General features: G+C 37.9%; 1 protein-coding gene across 1 annotated transcript; it reads right to left on the bottom strand.

Moving 5' to 3' along the window:
• Positions 1–1,361: 1,361 nt before the first annotated feature.
• LOC124264683 (innexin unc-9-like) lies at positions 1,362–6,216 on the bottom strand. Its single transcript, XM_046699439.1, has 2 exons — positions 5,997–6,216; positions 1,362–2,743 (listed from the first exon to the last, which is right to left on the bottom strand). Exon 2 carries the CDS (start codon positions 2,735–2,737, stop codon positions 1,565–1,567), a length of 1,173 nt encoding a protein of 390 aa, XP_046555395.1. The 5' UTR covers positions 2,738–2,743; positions 5,997–6,216; the 3' UTR covers positions 1,362–1,564.
• Between the last annotated feature and the right edge of the window lie 14,196 nt (positions 6,217–20,412).

The raw sequence follows: 20,412 nt of genomic DNA, 5'->3' as shown, positions 1-20,412 counted from the left end.
TGTGTCCGACATCTTAGCATTCTGAGGAGTGCATAATACAACATATCCAATACCCCTCCTGTCAAAAATCGATCTGAGTGACATATAACACTTGCGATATATATCCTTTCCCTTCTATCGCCCTGATTACATGATATGCAGACTCTCACTTCATTCGTTCTGAGCGATATATATGCTATACCCAATGTCTTTTGCCTTTTAGTCTGAATGCAGCAAATTCGGCCCCGAACATCTGAATACGGAAACTTGTTTACAGTTACAAAGCTTATTACAACGCAAAGAATCAGCATAATTTAAGAAACATAAATTAGTGCTTGAACTATTTTAATTAATATGAACGATTCTGTATTTTTAAGTGATGCAGAAACAGATTTCATTTAAGATTTTCCTTTTCAAACAATACCGGATTACATTATGTTTGCATTTTAAAATCACACTTTTTTATGAAAATCACGAGAGTCTTGCTTTGAGTGGGGATTGCCACACAATAAGAACAAGTGAATAATTGACGAGTACAAAAATAATTAGAAATTCTGAAGGTGTTTCCAAATAAGCGTGGGTAAATATTCGCAAAACAATATGTACATGATAAATCTAATTCTGTGTTACCCCACGAAAACATGTACAAAAATTCCCCCAAAAGTCTTAGCGTTGACCGGGAGCAGTGTCGCAGTAGATAGGGTTTTACGAAATTGTGGGCTGTTTATCCTTGTTCTGGTCGTATCCTAGTTCTGGTCGCTATAGACGTGTAGATGAACGTCAAAATCAACCCACTACTCTCAATGAACAGAGTGCAGCTCTCAATGACCAGGGGAACAATATGAGCCAAGCTGTCACTGGTCGACTCATCAGAATCATGCCTTGTGCATGGATACCCAACAGAGGTAGTATCACCCTATATCAGTGACGTTTGCTTCAAAGTAACTTGACCACCGACCTTTTCAGAGCCATTGTACGCCACACTCTCATCACACCGACCATTAGAACAAATTTGATCTTAAGATTTCCTTTCGTCACAACCAGGTGGTTCAGAAGGTTTGTCTTGATGACTCTCAATGTCTCCTACTTTTTCGGCGTAGTAAATATAAAAGTACTTTTGCGTGCTGTTTAAAATAATTAAACCATATGAAAATGTTTGTCTCAATGCAAATCCGTCACTCAGAATCTTGATTTATTAACATTCGTGTGTGAGTTCCAGTGATTAATATGAAAACTACATGTGCTCAGCCCAACCCCACTTACTTCCACGTTCATACGCAACACGACATGATGTATGCATCAATAAAGTACTAACAAGAGGTTGTGAGTTTATCATGTATATTTTAAAGTAAGATAACACCGCTACCCAGTTACAACTAAAATGCTAACCAAAGTAAATAGAGTAGCCTGTCAGTGTAACGAAAGTGTTTGCCGACGATGTTCCCAATGTTATGGAAATGATGCCTCCGCTTCAAAATGTTCCAAATTATCATCCACAAAGACTCTGCCCCTTGAGACCTTTAGATAAATAAGTAGTTGACTGAAATTATACTAGCTGGAGTAAACAAATCCAGTGTATAGGTCATCACATAATCGGCACTTTCTCCATATTAGGGGTACCAGAGGCGAGATCAGTCATTGGTAACGCCGCTTCTGTTCCCGTGGCTCCAGCTCCACCTCCAGGCTCTCCTGTGTAGATTTCTCGTGCATTTTGAAATTCTTCTTCCTTTTCCCGAAACACTTGGTACATATATTGGGTCAGCTTCGCTGAAACCAGCTCACTGGAATTCCAGGAGATCATGGACAAGACAAGTACTCCATCTATTCCAAGGAAAGTGCTGATGAATCGAGTTATAGAGTGTTCATCAGGGCGAGATCCTTTGGCAGCGTTGACATGGGCAGCTATCCTGCCATCTCTTAGGAATGGAAGGAAGAGAAATCCTGCCCACAGGACAAGGTTAAGGATGGTGATGGCAGCCAGGAGGAAGATCCAGTACCACAGGAAGGTGAACATCTTCTCATAGATTTCGGTGATTGGTAGAGTACACTGAACTGTATAATCGTGGGTTGTCGTCATCCGGTGAATTAGAAAATTGCAATAACCATCTTTTACAAGCAAAGGTTTTATAATGAAGTCCATATCAAAACCTGCATAGGATCCAACCCTGATTGCCAGGTATTGTCTGAAGTATATTGTTAGGAACACAAACTGGGCTATCAGATTGACACAGGAGAGAAGTTTCACAAATAGATACAGAAGAGCCAAAATGATTCGGTTTCTTCTCAACAGACTTCCAAATACTCGGGCTGCATCACTGAACATGACCTGGCTATTCTCGGCATTGGTCAATTGTACACTTTTCAAGGACTCCACGGTTTCTTCCATATTAAAAGTAAGCAAGTGCTTGCTGCTGTTCCAGATGATGTTGGGTAGTTTGAAAGCCAGGGCTTGGAAGAAGAGTATGAGTGGTATCCAGAGGTGGTAGGAAGGTACAGGTTCCGGTCTTTCATCGTCATTATCATCAGGCATTGACTTCATATAATACAAGCCCTTCAGAAAACACGATTCCTGTGTGTACGAGTACTGAGACTGTTCGAATTGAGCAGGGCACCAACAACTGATGGGTGTAGTGATGAAACGCATGGCGAATGATCCCACAGAACACACGGCCAATAGAAGGACTGTCCAGAAACTGTTGATGGAGTCGACATAATCCTGATCTAATCCACGTCCAAACCATGCTCTCAATCCTGCCATTGTTGTCTAAAACAAAACCAAAACAGCATTGCTCAGTCGAGTAAGAAAGGTTCGCACCTATTGCACAATTGATTTCAAAAATGTAATTTGAAAAATAATTAATAATTTTTCTCTGATGATACATCTATGTATCCGAAATGGGATCCCTATCTTTCGACTCTAGAAAAACGTTAGCAAAACCCACTCAAACCCATCCATTCGTCGTGCAAATGACGTTAGTGCCAAATCAGGTTTTGAACGTGCAGTCGATCACGTGATCTTCGCATCGAAGTTTTCCTCATATGCACGTGTTTGCATTGGCCTCAAGAATTGAAAAAACACTTTTAAACCACAGTTCTAACGGTACTTGAAATGCCACGATTGTCAAATGTGCAACATGAACGTGCCGTTGGCATGTTGCAAGCGGGAAGATCAGTTATTGACGTCGCAAGAGCAATGGGTTGCAGCCGTCGTACTGTGTATGACTTGCGAGGTCGTCAAACTGGCACCTCTTCTGATCGCCCAAGGTCGGGTCGTCCACGTGTGACGTCACGAGCAGAAGACCGTCAAATTGCCCTACGTCACCTACGTGACAGATTTCTGCCGGCTACACGAGCTAGGGCTGAGATGTTTAGAGGTCGACTGTCCTCATAGACCATTCGAAATCGTTTGCGGGCTGCCAATCTCCATTCTCGATGTCCATATCGTGGGCCAATATTGATGCCGTTTCATCAACGTCAACGTCTGCTGTGGGCCCAACGTTACCTCCGATGGACCCAGAGAATCGAGTCGTCTTTAGCGATGAATCCAGGTTTACCCTCAGATTCGCGGACGGCAGGCATAGAGTCTGGAGACGACGTCGTGAACGGTATGCCCTATGTTGTGTACAGGAAGTCGACAGATTCGGGTTGCATGGTGTGGGTGCTTTCTGTGGAACAACCGCTCCCGACCTCTGGTCATCCGCCTCACAGCTGCTTACCGCGACCAGGTGCTCACCCCTGAACTCGTTCCTTTCATGGCGGCTCATGGCCCAGGTCTACAGTTCCAGCATGATAATGCTCGGCCGTATACCGCGATGTTGACATGAAACTTCCTTCAAAACGCTGGAATCAACGTCATGGACTGGCCATCGAGCTCCCCTGACCTTAATCTAATAGAGCACGTTTGGGATGCATTTGGGAGAAGTCTTCGTGGTCTTAGGAACCAACCTCAGAATTTGCAGGAACTTGGCGCTTTTTCTTTTTTGACTCAGTATATTTAAAGCCATATTTTTATACCATACCAAATTTTCATAACATGTATACATTACTCAATATCAATAAGAAGCTATTTTAGAAAACTTGCTTCATTCTGTAATATTATTGTAAATATTTTTAAGAATCGTGGGTAAGAATACTCCATCTAAATATTTCTACACATGTACACATAAGAAATATATATTCTTTATATATATATATATATATATAAACAAGTGATTTCTGCAGGTGCATAAGCAATAAATATATAAAATATGAGTCCAAATATTTCTTCTTGTCAAATCTCCTTTATATCTGCACAAGATCGTTCGCCGTGCAACGGCTCTTCAGGTGCACACTGGATCTGCATATACCCTGACAAGCGTATGTATGTGTTTATTGTTCAACACTTAAATGCCATCAGACAACAATATAATAGGAAAGCGAAGCAGAAGTTACAGTATCAAACTACAAAATACGTATTCTTGACCTTGTCATTGTGGCTATTTTAAGAAAAAGGTGAGAAGGCGAGAAACGGGATTTATCATTACTTGATACATTCTGTATACCAATGTTTTGGAACGGCGGTGTAGCCTAATGGAACTGATTATGGCACTGTCAGTGTATTGAGCACATCACACAGATCTCAGCAATGAAATAATAACAATTTAACCATCTTACCATCTCTCGTTCTTTTATAGTGCCCTGAAGAAAGAATGTGAAGTTTCTTTTTTGACTCAGTATATATTCTATGTATCGTATTTCAGTTAATGGGTGACTTAAATTTTGCATCACATCGACATTATTGCATCCATATCGCGATGAGAAGAAGTTAGATATTGTTGACAAAAAAAGTCAAACTGCGACTTTACGACTCCCAGTTTACGTATAAAAGACACATCAATATTAAGACAAATACTTTTTCATCAGAATTGTTTTGAATGAATCATAACTAGGCTTAAAACTGGGCACCAAAACTGATGGGTGTAGTTATGTAACGCATCTCAAATGGTCCCACAGACCACACGACTAATAGAAGGACTGTCCAGAAACTGTTGATGGAGTTGACATAATCCTGATCTAATCCAGGTCCAAACCGTATATATTAATGAATTAAAACTAAGCTAAAAACCACTAGCAACCAAAGTTATTCCACCTCACTGGGAATTATGTGGACTTCTGATTCTTGAATGATTTCCCAGCAGGATTTATGCCATCATTTTGAATACCAGTGGTTGTGTGTAATGCAAACAAATAAATAAAATCTAAATACTATCTGGGGATTAAAACATTAGTTAATGTTATATACTCTGATTTAGATGGACTCACGTGCTACTGCATTTCATATGAATAACATCTACAAGTTTATCGAATTCACATTTCTTTGTACAGAATATAGATTGACCAAGAGCTGCTCTCTTAAATGTACCTCGTTTCATAACTAGGACATCACACAGCTGCGCTTTGCTCGACTCACACTACGAGTCGTGAAACATAATTTCCATTATCAAATACATTTGCAATTTTGACAGTTATTTGCTGACAATATTCGGATACTTTATGCCAAATGAAAACAGAATATCTCGACATATATGCGAACATATAATTGATAATTCAGAATCAATTTCAAGCTTCTCCTCACACACAGCTGCATTTATGATAATGACTTTCAAAAATATCTGAAGAATCTAGTAACTCCCCATACTCCCAGCAACTCACTTCTTCTCTCCCAGCCAACCACCAAGACTACTATGGATGATAGAGCCTTCTCAGCTGCAGCTTCACTACTCTGGAACAACCTCCCTATCACTATCAGAGAAATCAACTCTAAAGACTCTTTAAAAAGCCCTAAAAAAACACCTGTTAACAATCTCCCTTTCACAGACTTTTCAGACTTTCTTCTTCAGCGCCGTTAAGCAAATCCTTTTTGGAAGCAGGCGCTATATAAATATACTTCACTCGGTGTTCATCCACGAGTTGTTGATTGATATATGACTATCCCCTGTTAAGCCTAAATAACGTAAGATTACGACAGCTATACTTACAATGATTTAGTGAAGGGGTCCTGTTCCTGAAGTGGGTATGTGAAATTAGCCTGTCTGAACCTCCTCACAGGGTAACAGTACAGACAGTTTACTTTACATCCAACTGCAGAAGTCAGCAGTACTGGCGATAGCAAACGCTCTGTCGCGTTATAGTTGTTAGGAATAACTGCAGAATGTGAGTCAATCTGATTAGTCTCGTCATGCATGCATTAATTAATTAATTATGTCAAATTAGCCTCTGTGTAACGGTAATTGTTGCAAATTAACAATACTGACATTTAAGTACATTAGTACTTTTAACCTCTCTGGTTTCTACAACAAGGACCGATTATGCGAGGAAAATGAATTCGAGTGAGTTTGTTCATCACCAAGTCGATTAATTGTTGCGGACTCAAATTTGCCGTTTTTTTTCTTGTTTATTTTTAATAATGAGAGCCGCGACTGATTGGTTAAGGAGGGGGCTTTTATTTTCCATGCAGCTTGTTTACAGGCGAAGTAAACTAAACATATTCCTAAAATTCTCAATAATTTCTGGTCAGACTATAATTATAACCTGTTTTCATATTGTATTGTCGCAAATAGTCAAATAATTTCTAGCTAAATGCTAGTTTTAATATTTCAATTTGTGATATTCTAGTTGTTTTACTGTCCTTTGTCGACAGTGTTTTTACTTCAATATTAACCATTGCTAACGTATGACCTGCTTTATTAACGATATGGCTGCAATATGGCCGATGTGAATTTAAATGTTAAATTCACTCACTCACTCACTTCCTAGATTTTTGTAAATTTCTATCAAGTTCGCTCGATTCACTGTCTGAAAATCTGCTGAAAAAGGGACTAGATTCTTTCGTAAATTTGAAAGATCAATTTCCAAATGACCTGGACAAATTGACACGAAAACTCCCTTACCCATATGGATACATGGATTCATTCAAACAATTAACGCAGCAGAATTGCCTGCGCAAAATCAGTGTCATGTTCTCTCTCCGATGGTGATATCAGTGATACGAACTATACTTTTGCACATGAATTATAGAACGAATTTGGGTTTCGGAAAATGTCCAATTTCACAGGGTTGCATGTGACAACGGACACAGTCTTTCATGTAGCCACCAAATTCTGAACATTGGTCGGTCGGTCGGAAAAAATAATAATAAAGAAATTATCTGAATAATGTTCTTGATTCTCATTTATTGAAATTCTTATTACAATTACTCGCGTTCTTTGGACTTATGGCAGCGTCTGATTAGAAGTTAAACATTTTATATGACGAGGCGGTACGTTTCAGGTTCGAGTCGGCGGTGTTGGTGTGAAATAAAAATACCATATTTTGGGGGTGGGGGTGAGTCGGCGGTGTTGGTGTGAAATAAAATACCATATTTTTTTTGGGGGGGGGGAAACCTGTTTTAAAATTGAAGTGCCGTTGCATTACCCGCCCCCACTCCAGGGTATTCACGCTTAGTTTCCTTTAGGTCACAACAACATACCCTAAAACGAATTTTCTCCCTCTCTCAAGAGTTTGCTTTAACAATTCAATATCAAGCTAAACAAATCACGTGGGAAAAATATTCTTCACCTTTAAAACCGACACAATTACTTGGTTCATATCAATACACAGAATATCAGTCGTTATTCATATAAAAAACATGTCATGAATTCATATTTGTCCAACTGCTAAATGTCTTTAGTAGTATACACAATGGGGCTACGGGACCAGGTGCCCCCAAGGGCTCAATTAAACAATTGAGCCCTTGGGAAGTCCCTAATCCCGTAGCCCCATTGTGTATACTACTACTGAGGTGCATGCAAAATTTGATCGGTCGAATAGTTTCTGAAATATTGCCTTATTTTCCTATTCAATCCACATTGTATTTCATGGAACATTACTAGGAAAGCTTTTGTATATTTAGTGCTAACTATATTTAAGATTCTATAATTTTTGTCAGATTCCTTATAAGGGTAAACAAGGATGTGTAGCATATTTTTCTGATGATGAAATTAGGACAAAACTATGTATAAATACCTTCATATATTCTGTTAATATATAGGTACTGGATGTGACTCTATATATTGTTTCTCTTTCAATAAAGAAATCTAAAAATAATAAAAGAATGGTGATGATGATCAGATATTTGTTATGCAGATCAAGAGCATGTGGACTCTTGTATTTGTAAACCAGGGCACGTATGTGAAAATATATGGGATATCAAAAGGAGAGACTGACTGAGTTTGTTTTACGCAGCTTTTAGCAATATTCCAGCAACATCACGGCGGGGGACACCAGAAATGGGCTTCACACATTGTACCCATGTGGGGATTCGAACCCGGGTCTTCGGCGTGACGAGCCAACGCTTTAACCATTAGGCTACCCCACCGCCCCTCAAAAGGAGAGAATGTGTAAATTATCAACCATAGGAATGTTCATATATATGGTAAAATAACCCCTAAAACTAGTTCAGTCATTAAACGCATTCATAAAAATGAAAGCAAATCATCTCCGATGAAAATGTAGAGGGTCCAAGGTTTGAAGTTTTGTATTATTGTATGGATAGTTAAATCCCTCAATTCACATAAATTTTTTCATGGCCTGAAAATGATGTCGATTGTTTGTTATTGGTATTTTTGAAAAGCATATATACTGAGTCAAAAAAGAAACTTCACAAAATGTAATTTGAAAAATAATGAATAATTTTTCTCTGGTGATACATCTATGTATCCGAAATGGGATCCCTATCTTTCGACTCTAGAAAAACGTTAGCAAAACCCACTCAAACCCATCCTTTCGTCCTGCAAATGACGTTAGTGCCAAATCAGGTTTTGCACGTGATCTTCACCCAACGTCACCTCCGATGGACCCAGAGCGACTGGAATCGAGTCGTCTTTAGCGATGAATCCAGGTTTACCCTTAGATTCGTGGACGGCAGGCATAAAGTCTGGAGACGACGTCGTGAACGGTATGCCCAATGTTGTGTACAGGAAGTCGACAGATTCGGAGGCGGAAGTTGCATGGTGTGGGTATGCTTTCTGTGGGAACAACCGTTCCCGACTTCTGGTCATCCGTGGAAACCTCACAGCTGCTGCTTACCGCGACCAGGTGCTCACCCCTGAACTCGTTCCTAACATGGTGGCCCATGGCCCAGGTCTACAGTTCCAGCATGATAATGCTCGGCCGCATACCGCGATGTTGACACGAAATTTCCTTCCAAACGCTGCAATCAACGTCATGGACTGGCCATCGAGCTCCCCTGACCTTAATCTAATAGAGCACGTTTGGGATGCATTTGGGAGAAGGCTTCGTGGTCTTAGGAACCAACCTCAGAATTTGCAGGAACTTGGCGCTGCCTTGCAAGAGCAATGGCGCAGAATCCCCAACCGCGTGTTCACAAGCATCAGGCAGTCGATGAGGAGACGGTGTTTGGCAGTGGTGAATGCGCGGGGCGGCCATACACGATATTGAACTGAGAAATTTCGCATTTTTATTCTTGTGACTTGACATTCTGTATACCCATGTTTTGGAACGGCGGTGTAGCCTAATGGAACTGATCATGGCACTGCCACTGTATCGAGTACATCACACAGATCTCAGCAATGAAATAATAACAATTTAACCATCTTACCATCGCTTGTTCTTTTTTAGTGCCCTGAAGAAAGAATGTGAAGTTTCTTTTTTGACTCAGTATATTTCCGGACAAGCATATAGATAATGGTAGCATATGCATTTGAGTAAGTCATGATAAGAGACAAATATTCTGTTTTCATCTTAAAATAGTTACAATATAGTGATGTTGAAGATGAAGATGATGGAATTGTTTCTCCAAAATGTCTTCAGTTCTCATTTAGATTTAATAATATGCAAATGTAGATAATGAAACTAAAATTGGGACATATTTACACTTCATGACTACTTGAATTGTAATTATGTCAATATGGGTGTTCGTTACTATAACATATGGTTATGATATCATATTCATGAATCATTTCATACTGCCCAGCTTCCACTGGGAATATTTCGTTGACATCATGCTTTCCTGACTCCATCAGGAATATTATATTCATGGGATACTGCCCAGCTTCCATCGGTAATATTACATGGATATCATATTTCCTGTCATCATCGAAAATATTACAGCCTTTATGTGTAAATTGGCAGAGGGATTCCCGTTTTAGTGAAATTAAGATCAAGGCACTTATATAGCGTGCATGAGTGGACAGGTTGTGTCAAATAGCAATGAACGTTAGAGATTTTAGAAGATGCATGTGTCCGACATCTTAGCATTCTGAGGAGTGCATAATACAACATATCCAATACCCCTCCTGTCTATATCGATCTGAGTCCCTTCTATGGGACCGCCTCCGTGGTGTAGTGGTTAGAGCGTCCGCCCGGAGTGCGGAAGGTCGCGGGTCTGCGTCATACCAAAAAAACGTTAAAATATGGTACTACTTAGTCCGTGTCTGGCGCTCGGCATTAATGGGTACAACAAGGACCGGTCGGCTCGGAGTCAGTATAATGTGTCTGAGAGGGGTATTTCTGCTCCACTGCGGCATGGTATCTCAGTGGGCTAGCACTATAAAACCAGCTTCAGTCTGGGCTAGTACAAGCAGCCGTACATACACATACAGACGCATGCACATCGTCATATGAGCGAAATAATCTCAAGCACGACGTTAAACCCAATTCCACCACCACCACCCTTCTATCGTCCCGAGTACATGATATACACACTCTCACTTCATTCGTTCTGAGCGATATATAAAACATGCTATACCCAATCTGTTTTGCCTTTTTAGTCTGAATGCAGCAAATTCGGTCCCGAACATCTGAATGCGGAAAATTGTTTACAGTTACGAAGCTTATTACAACGCAAAGAATCAGCATAATTTAAGAAACACAAATTAGTGCTTGAACCATTTTAATTAATATGAACGATTCTGTATTATTAAGTGACGCAGAAACAGATTTCAGTTAATATTTTCCTTTTCAAACAATACCGGATGTTTTCGAATTATTAAATAACGCTTTTTATGTCTTGCTTTGAGTGGGGATTGCCACACAATATGAACGAGTGAATAATTGACGAGTACAAAAATAATTAGAAATTCTGAAGGTGTTTCCAAATAAGAGTGGGTAAATATTCGCAAAACAATATGTAAATGATAAATCTAATTCTGTGTTACCCCACGAAAACATATACAAAAATTTCCCACTCTTTGGTCACCTAAAGTCCTAGCGTTGACCGGGATCAGTGTCGCAGTAGATAGGGTTTTACGGAATTGTGGGCTGTTTATCCTTCACAAGAAAAAAAATGGTGATTTCCAAAAATTTCCAATTTGGAAAGATCGTATTTCCAAAAATTTCCAAAATTGGAAAGATGATGTTTCCAAGGCTTGGAAATTTTTGGAAATCTAGGAAGGATTTTACCACTACTTCTTTCAATTTCTCCTTTTCCCCAAGGATCCCCGGCCCATGAGTGTATGGCATTGTGTAATCATAGCTTTCGGCCGTGGGAGCCGTGCCAATTAACACTTATCAGAGGGGTACACAAAGCCCGCAGTCTAGATTACCAGTTGTCCGACTTCCATTTTTTGTGGAAGTCGCGGTAGCTGAGTTGGTTAGGAGGCTGATTTTGTGTGCTGGCGATAGGGTGCCTGACTGAGGGTGTGAGTTCGTATCCCGGATGGTGCTCAACTCAAAAAGTACTAGAATTTGTACTTTACTAAGAAACTGTAATCCCAAATATAACACATGTTCCATGAGTGTATAGACTGAACTATTTGACGAATCTTTTTGATCTGTTAGAGTTCTTATTGTTGATAATGTATCTTGCATGTGACATATTTATTCATGAAAACTGCAGGAATACGCCATATATTCATATTATCCCTTTGTGCTTGATATCAATGCAACTGTGTTTCACGCGTGAAGTGATAATTTTTATAAAGTTGGGATATAGAGTAGGTGTTTACTATTCGCCGTCCTATGCGACCAACTAGGAACCAATTCTATATATTAGTTTAACTTCACCCATCTGCATTCTTCTTGTTCTATGTGTCAAAAATTGATGTTGACTGTTCTATTTACCGCTAGTATGGCGAGCATTTTCAAAAGTCAGTTTCAAGTGTATGTTTTAGTTGTTATCCACAAACGCGCAAATATGTTTAATTTCAACTCACCCACCCCAGCCGAGTGTATTACATGTCATGAAAGTATAACCCGTGCCAAGGCGTAATGGGGTATTCCCGTGAAGTAGGATTTTGTTATTACAGTATAATCTCGTTCATGTTGCGTCGGTGTTGTTATACGGGAATAAGAGACTGGGTGCTATAAAAATCTGAACTTGTTTTGAAATGTGATCGAATTTACTGAGTTTAGCTCACTGAGATTATAATGATACTGATTCATGTGTTCACTCAACGTCTACGGGGATGATACGGTCTACGTCTCGCGAGAGTTATTGATTAATCTACTAATATCTAACAAAGTGCTAGAGTTTGGGGTGACCTTCGTAGGGTCAGTAATAAGTTGAAATAGGTCATACATGATTTGAAAATTATGTATCTTATTATTACTTGGGGTGTTGGCATGGCAGATTTAAGAAGATCGCTAAAGGCCCTCCAAATGATAGTTGAGATATATTTCACATGATATGTTTTATCTTCCGATGATTAATTGTGGCAACACCAAATATATTATGTCATGAAAATGTCAAATTCAGTTTAGGCTTATTTCATTTCTTTACCCCTTCAACTTTTGTATCAACCTTGTGCCTGTTAAAACATTAACTGGCCTTTGTTCGAGATCAACAGGTCTTGGGGGTAATCACTCTATATATTTACAAGTCTACTTCATGGGAACTAATCGTAGTAGAATACATTCTCCAATTAACACCTGTCACAAGGGAGAGGCCATTTGAGTTTGTGCTCAATAACGGTGTTATGCAATGGGCGTATTCACGAAAATCTCTTTAACTTGTCAATAGAAAATTGGTTGTGTTGTCCAAACATGTGCGGATTGAAGCAGATACTCAAATGAATTCCCTTTTACTGAATCATAAGTCTATCTAGATTAATGTGATCATTTACAAGCAAAACGTTACTGAATGTTTTAATAACATTTCATTTTAGATCAAGGTAATCAGCCCACAAGCCCACAAGATATGATTCCAGAGACAAATATACATTTGAAAGATTCCAGTTTATACAAGAGATTAATTTCATAATAAGCCAGCCAATGGAATTTATGTTAATATCCCAGTTACATTATTTTGAAGGGTCAAGTCTAGATGCTTGTGATTATCTATGTCTTGAATTATCAACCGCTCCTAGGAGTCAGGTTGGATGCATTCTAAACTGTAAAATAGGTTTGTCGCTGTGGTGACAATTATATACGTTTGAAAATGTTAAAACCTGCAATGAGAACACGACGCCACGCCAATAGCAACTCCATGCTTGTTTGACAGGTATTCTTGTCGATGCATAGAGTAAGGGTTCCCATATTCATTGTTTGAACAAAACAATATCATTACTCCCGCTCAAGCAGGCTTTAGAAAACATTTTACAATATCCGATAACATATTTATTTTGCGGACAGTTAATAGTATACTGACATCACAAAGGCAAAAGCTCTACTGTGCCTTCATCGACTTCACAAAAGCATTTGATACTGTCTGGCGAATCGGTCTATGGACGAAGATGCAAAAGTCCGGTATACATGGAAGATTTCTTGAGCTTGTAAAAAGTATGTATCGTAACATTAAGTCAACAGTAAGTACACAAAACAGTACATCCGATTATTTCCCATGTCAAAAAGGGGTACGGCAAGGAGAGAACTTATCGCCACTTTTATTTTCAATTTTTCTAAATGATCTAGAGAATAATCTGTATGAAAATGGTTGCGAAGGAGTTAACTTGGAATTATCTAATGAAAATGAAATACAAATCTGGCTGCAAATTTTATTGTTACTTTACGCTGATGACACTGTTTTATTTGCCCTTACTCCTAAAGCCCTACAAAAGTCTCTTGATTCCTTCTATGAATATTGCACTAATTGGCAACTCAATGTAAATGTATCAAAAACCAAAATTTTAGTATTCGGTTCGGGCCCAGCGGCTAAATCAAAAATGACATTTAAATTTGGGGACCAAAATCTTATTTTAGTCGACAGTTATGTATATCTTGGTATAAAACTACACAGAAACAAAAGAATGGTAACTAGCATAAAAACTATAACCGAAAAACGCTACAAAGGCTATGTATAGCCTGCTGAAAAAAATCAAGAAATTTGAATTTACCCTTAGATTGTTTATTATCGGCATTTGATATGATGATAACACCTATTTTAACCTATGGATCAGAATTGTGGGGGTTTGAAAACTTGACCTAATAGAGAATATACATCTAAAATTTCTGAAACTTGCATCTGGACTAAGGAAATGTACGCCGAATTTTATGGTTTACGGCGAACTTGGCAGAACTCCAATATCTATAAAAATATACCAACGTATGTTATCCTTTTGGCACAAACTAACATATACTGATACACTTAAATTATCCCATGTGTTATATAATTACAGTTTAAATAAATACAATAAAAATTTTAAGTCGGATCCTTGGATTCACTATATCAAGGGTTTACTAGATAGGATTGGATTATCATATGTATTTGTAAATCCCTCGGTATATACCACGTCTTCTCTAGCTCTGAAAGCTGGACAAGTTTTAACAGACCAGTTTATTCAACAGTGGAGGGAAAGTATCAAATCTAGCCCGAAAAGAATGTATTATCAACATTACAAACAATCACTTGCTTTTGAAAAATACCTACTTTTACCGAAATATATTTCTGTGCCGATTTTAAAATTTAGAACTTTAAATGTAAACCTGCCAATTGAGACTGGAAGATGGCAAAGTATACCGAGGGATGAAAGATATTGTACACTTTGTAATTTAAGTGTAATCGGTGACGAATTACACTATATTCTTAAATGTCCGGCACTTAACTCATATCGTGAACAATATATACCCACCACAAAATATCTTAACAACATATCTAAATTAGTTCTTGTTCTCTCGCCAACGACAACTAGATATAAGAAATTTTTGTCGAATTTTATCATACAGTTGCAAAAAATGCTAACCAATCTTTAATAAGCGTTTGTGTTAATCCACCAATAAATATATTCACTTATTTATATATAGGGAACTGCACATATGTATAAGGAATTATTTATTATATTCAGTTGTCTATCTAAGACGCATGCATATGAATTGTACATAAATTGTTGTTAAAATATGCTCTTGTACCCCCAAAGGTGGTTTTTTGAGTAATAAAAATTGTCGAATTGTCATTCTTGTATCATTATCGAGGTTAATGGTACGTTAGACATTTGGGTCAAGGTAAAAAGGTTTGATGTTTTGACTACGGTGTTGTTTTAAGGGATTCTACAAGATGAAAAAACGTGTTCATTCAAGGAAAGAAATAAGACATGTATACCAGACTACCAGTATGAGATTGAATCCATGTTAGTGAGTTCACACAGTCACTTTGATTTATAAATTAGTTCACTCAAGTTGTGAGGTATTCATTTTATTGCAGAAATTTGCTATAAGAACTTTGGAAATGACAGTTTTCACCATTATTTCCACAAATTCAGTTGTGCTAAATGCACAGTTAGACGAAGTTTCTTCCTACTTTTCGTGGTTGACGATATCTATGTGTAAACGGTTACCGGTATATGTTCATTCTGAACAAGAGATAGGAGAGAATGGATCTCATGGAGATGGAGTCAGAAAGACTGCGCATGCAGAGCAACAGTCTCAACATTGAACGACATAATCTCTACAACGAAGTCAAGGAAAATCAAATCTCAAATAGATTGTAACAAAAATAACACATTTAAAAAAAAATGTAAGTAGTGTTCCTAGCGTTATGTTAAAGGTCACATGCAACGTAAAACACAACTTTGCAGATTCTGATACCTTTCGGTATGGATTTACCGAAACAAATCATCAAAAATGCAAATTCAACTTATAAAGTTGAAAAATATTGCGATGACAAAAACGATAGGTTCGCGCAGCGGGTTGTCCGGTGAATACTCGGTGAAGGCTTTGGTGTGAGCTATTTTTTTAAATGTTTCGTTTATATTTCACAGGCGCGAGCTTTTAATGTTATGACAGTATATTACCAATTTAACTGTTTATATAATTTCATTTGTCTATTTCATCACGTTCTTCTTACCGAGTCACTTTCTCAGTTCGATACTTAAAAACCAATGTCATTATTTAGCGTTGACAGAATAGCTAACTGTGACACAGATATGTCGTTGTCGCAGACAAGTGTCTGTTTTATTGACGCCTATGTGTCTGCCTGCCTTTCTGCTAATGACAATGTTCAATACACAGCTTCGATCACATGCAATTTGAACTTAACACCTATCAGGATATACACCATAAACAAAACGTATTGATTAATGGCGTTCGGTCTCTGTCACATTATGTAATTACACAGACAGGCAGGTGTGATACTTGTACACATGACATGTTATGATGTCTGTTGATTGCAAAATGTTATACACAAAAATGAGGATGTATTTACAAAATCTAACATCTCGGTATATACACACATAATGAACCGTGAGGGGCGTCTGCAAATGAACCAGCCGTTACACTTGAGTGCACACCCACTCGCTCTGACTGGGTTCGGTATCCCGGCTGCTTCGTTTTTCTTGGGAAGTAAACCCGAAGTACAAAATATTGCACTTTTGATTTTGCGATTGTACGCTTATAATTTTGTTTATATGTTTTTCATAATCAGCAATGTATATTATGTCATGAATAAGTGATAATTGTGTTTTAATTATGTTTGATTTTTGGTTGCATGTGACCTTTAACAATATGATTTATCAAGAACGTTCAAAACAAATTTGCTTGTGTTAGTGCTATAAACTTCTTATAAGTTTGTATATATTATGTTTTATATATTTGTATCATTTATTATGTAGATAATAGAAAACACCCTTGCCAAAAAGAGCAATCAATCTATTGGCAGTTAACCCTTTGAAAGAAGGACAAATTTAATTGTTTACAGCTGAAGGTCATTAATAAGATATGTTAAATATTATACAAGAGAATACAAGAGAGCCAAATATGAACAAGCCCTAAAGAAGACGCAATTGATGTCATCAGAGGAAAGTGACATGAACGACGATGGCGTCAAATTCTTCATAGTAAGACCGAAGGTGGAATCAAGGGAACTAATGACAGCAAAGAGGCTTGCAGATGCAAGTTTTCGAACATTAGAAGGACAAGGAGCCATCCCAAAGACCAGACGCGTGCGTGGTCCGCCATCTAAATCAGAATTACCGGTCATGAAGAAGGATCTTTCATGGGTCAACACGGAATATGGAATGCTTTAGAGTGAGGATAGTTCTACGCCGCTTCCAATATTCCAGCAATATCACGATGCAGGAAACCAGAAATGGGCTCCACCCATTGTACCCATGTGGGGAATCGAACCGGGTCTTTGTGGAGTAACGAGCCAACGCCTTAACCACTAGGCTACCCAAACCATTTGTTTCAACTTTGAACTACAGTCATGTTTATAAAAGCTTGCTGACATTTGATTAGAGATAATTTCTCCGGTAATTATCAAGTAATTGTTTTGTTGGTAAATACATTGAGTCTGTAGCATAAATAGTAATTGACAATTATACATGTACCCTACCCCAACCGCCTCGGTATGCTTTGAAGAAAATGTAAATTTGTGTAACATATTTTTGTAAATTTGTACATGGTATGTTTTTATGAAATTTAATCTTTCTCTGTCTTCTTGGCAACATATGTGCAATCTGAAAATTCTTTTCCGAATATAAATAAACATCAATTTTAAGTATGACACTATCCGTTTGTTTTTGGATCCTTTCATTTGCATGAAAGTCGGGAGTATTAAAGTAAATTGCGTATAATACATTACCATTTTCATCAACACTGCTATGTTGACCATGGAACACTATCAAGCTAACATCAACTTGATTTCAGTGTTATATTATGATAACTTCCTTATTCACACAATCAACTAAATCCAACACAATACAAGTTGCACCGCTTAAGCAATCCACTCCTTTGATAATCTCCTCGGTGCATTATCGCGATAATGACATCGCGAGATATCGAACGAGCCTACAGCTCAGCAGGAACAGAAATCGTGACAATTGTTGTGAAAAATGAAAGCTGTATGTTTATCAAAGTGAATACATTTTTTAAGAAACCAAATTATTCATCAAAGTATACATTAAAATCAATATGGGTGGTAATTGTCCTCTCTGTAAAATAACTGGGTGGCTTTTGTCCTGCTCCCCTTTCCGAGTTACAACTTGTTTTCATAAACGATTCTGTCGTAATTGCCTGGTGTCGCTGGGCCTTATTTGTTCGAGACCAGTCGCTAGTGATAGTGAAAACTATGATCAGCCTCGCTCATCTCGGTTACGGTTAATTTTTTCAACCTAAACAGTGCGACAGTAGGAAGGGTGGATGCCCATCAGATGCCGTTATTTGAACATTTCCTCGGTAGTTCTTGTCTGATTGTATTAAAGTATCAAAGCAGTGTGGGCTTTTGCAGGTTTTCTAATGCGTGGATGGTATATTGACTCATCATAATTGATCCCATTTCTGTGGGTTTTTTACCTCGATATTTATTCACGTCATGTAACAATATGACGTATAATATTAAAAAAATGACATTTGATCCATTTGCATCCGTAAACTAAACAACCCCACTTTGCCATTGCTAGAAGGCTCTGAAAATTTACTTAGGTAAATAGGTACATACAGTTATAGCACACAGCAAATGCTTATATGTATTTCTTATGCAACAATGAAGTTCTGTCCGTATAGTCAAAATAGTGTCGGCCCATAGGTTTACACATGCAATACAGCAATTAATACTCCCATGTTTTAACCCGTGTTAGGTGGTATAAACCTACACATGTTATTTGTCATCATTCACTTGATGGTCAGTTAATGAATTTAAAACAGGTAACACCACTTAGATAACCCGACAAAGGTTCCCATTTTGCATTTCTTGTGTCTGGAGTAAATACCCAATATAATATACATCGATCAAAGGATTAACGGATAACACGCTGATTGATTAATTACTTTTATCTTACACAGCGGATTTGTCAAAAGGTATTGTTTATGTATGTAGATTAACTAATCAATACTGAATACACTCTGTCGTGTCTGTGTCTGCGTAAAACAACTTCCTTCTTTCGAAGGATTAACCGCCAAGACATTGATTGATTGCTCATTATTGGCTAACTAAATTACTTTTTTTGTAAAGAATGGCGGACATTGTGCAATTACTGGCCAGGTGTGCTATCTTGGGTGACCAATGAGACTATATACCTATGTAAAATACCTGAAACGATATATCACTTTTCGTGAACATGTATTAGACTGTTAAAAGACACATCATTTGGAACAGCTGCAGGTGAATGGCATACGGCTCGTTTTTGTGGATATTGATGGATACATTCCTCGAACAAAATAATAGCCTGACATCATTATAACTACTTGTTTTAGTTTTAATAATTGCATTTGGTTTTATTCATTTGTCGCAGCATTCCACAGAATCCATGATTTCGTCATGATTTACAATGTCTAGATATTCAAGTTATAAGTAAAGGCAGATCGCCTGATTTTTATTTAGCTTCAAAATGCACATAAGTATGATAATAAACTAATTAGGATTATAAGACCAAATAGAAAGACGCACGTTGACTAGTATCTACATACTGGTGAGTGGACATTAACCATGGGAATGTAGCAAGATATTTATTGCGCAGTATGTCACTTCGACCCCCACCTCGCTTCCGAGGAAGAAATCGTTATGTTATAAGTTGTGTCATGCCAAATCCTGTTGGCCATGATTCCAATACATATTTAACTACGAGTAGAAAGTAGTTTTGCTTTTCTAACTTGATGAAAACAAACCATAATCTCATTAATTCTTTAACAGACTTTAGCCCGTCATGTTACGATTATTAAAAATGGCAGCGCCCTGTCGCGAACATCCGCGAGTCTGAGAATAAATGCTATTTAGGTTTGTTTTCACCGAGTTACAAAATCAAAACTTCTTTCTACTGGTAGTACAATATGTATTTGATTGATGTCCCAATAGGATTTTGCGTGACATATCTTATATCATAACAATTTCTCTCGAGGAAGCGAGGTGGGTGTCAATATAACACTACTTACAATATTATTGTCACTTCCACCACGACCTCGCTGCCGAGAAAGAAATCTTTATGCTTCAAGTTGTGTCATGGAAAATATTTTTGGTCATCAATCATATATATATTGTACTACAAGTAGTAAGTAGTTTGATTCTTTAACTTCCGCGAAGCGATCTGGACA

The sequence above is a fragment of the Haliotis rubra genome, unplaced genomic scaffold (genome assembly GCF_003918875.1).
Source record: "Haliotis rubra isolate DU_JTF1 unplaced genomic scaffold, ASM391887v1 Scf937, whole genome shotgun sequence".
Lineage (NCBI taxonomy): Eukaryota > Metazoa > Mollusca > Gastropoda > Lepetellida > Haliotidae > Haliotis > Haliotis rubra.
This window is presented reverse-complemented; position numbering and strand designations above follow the sequence as displayed.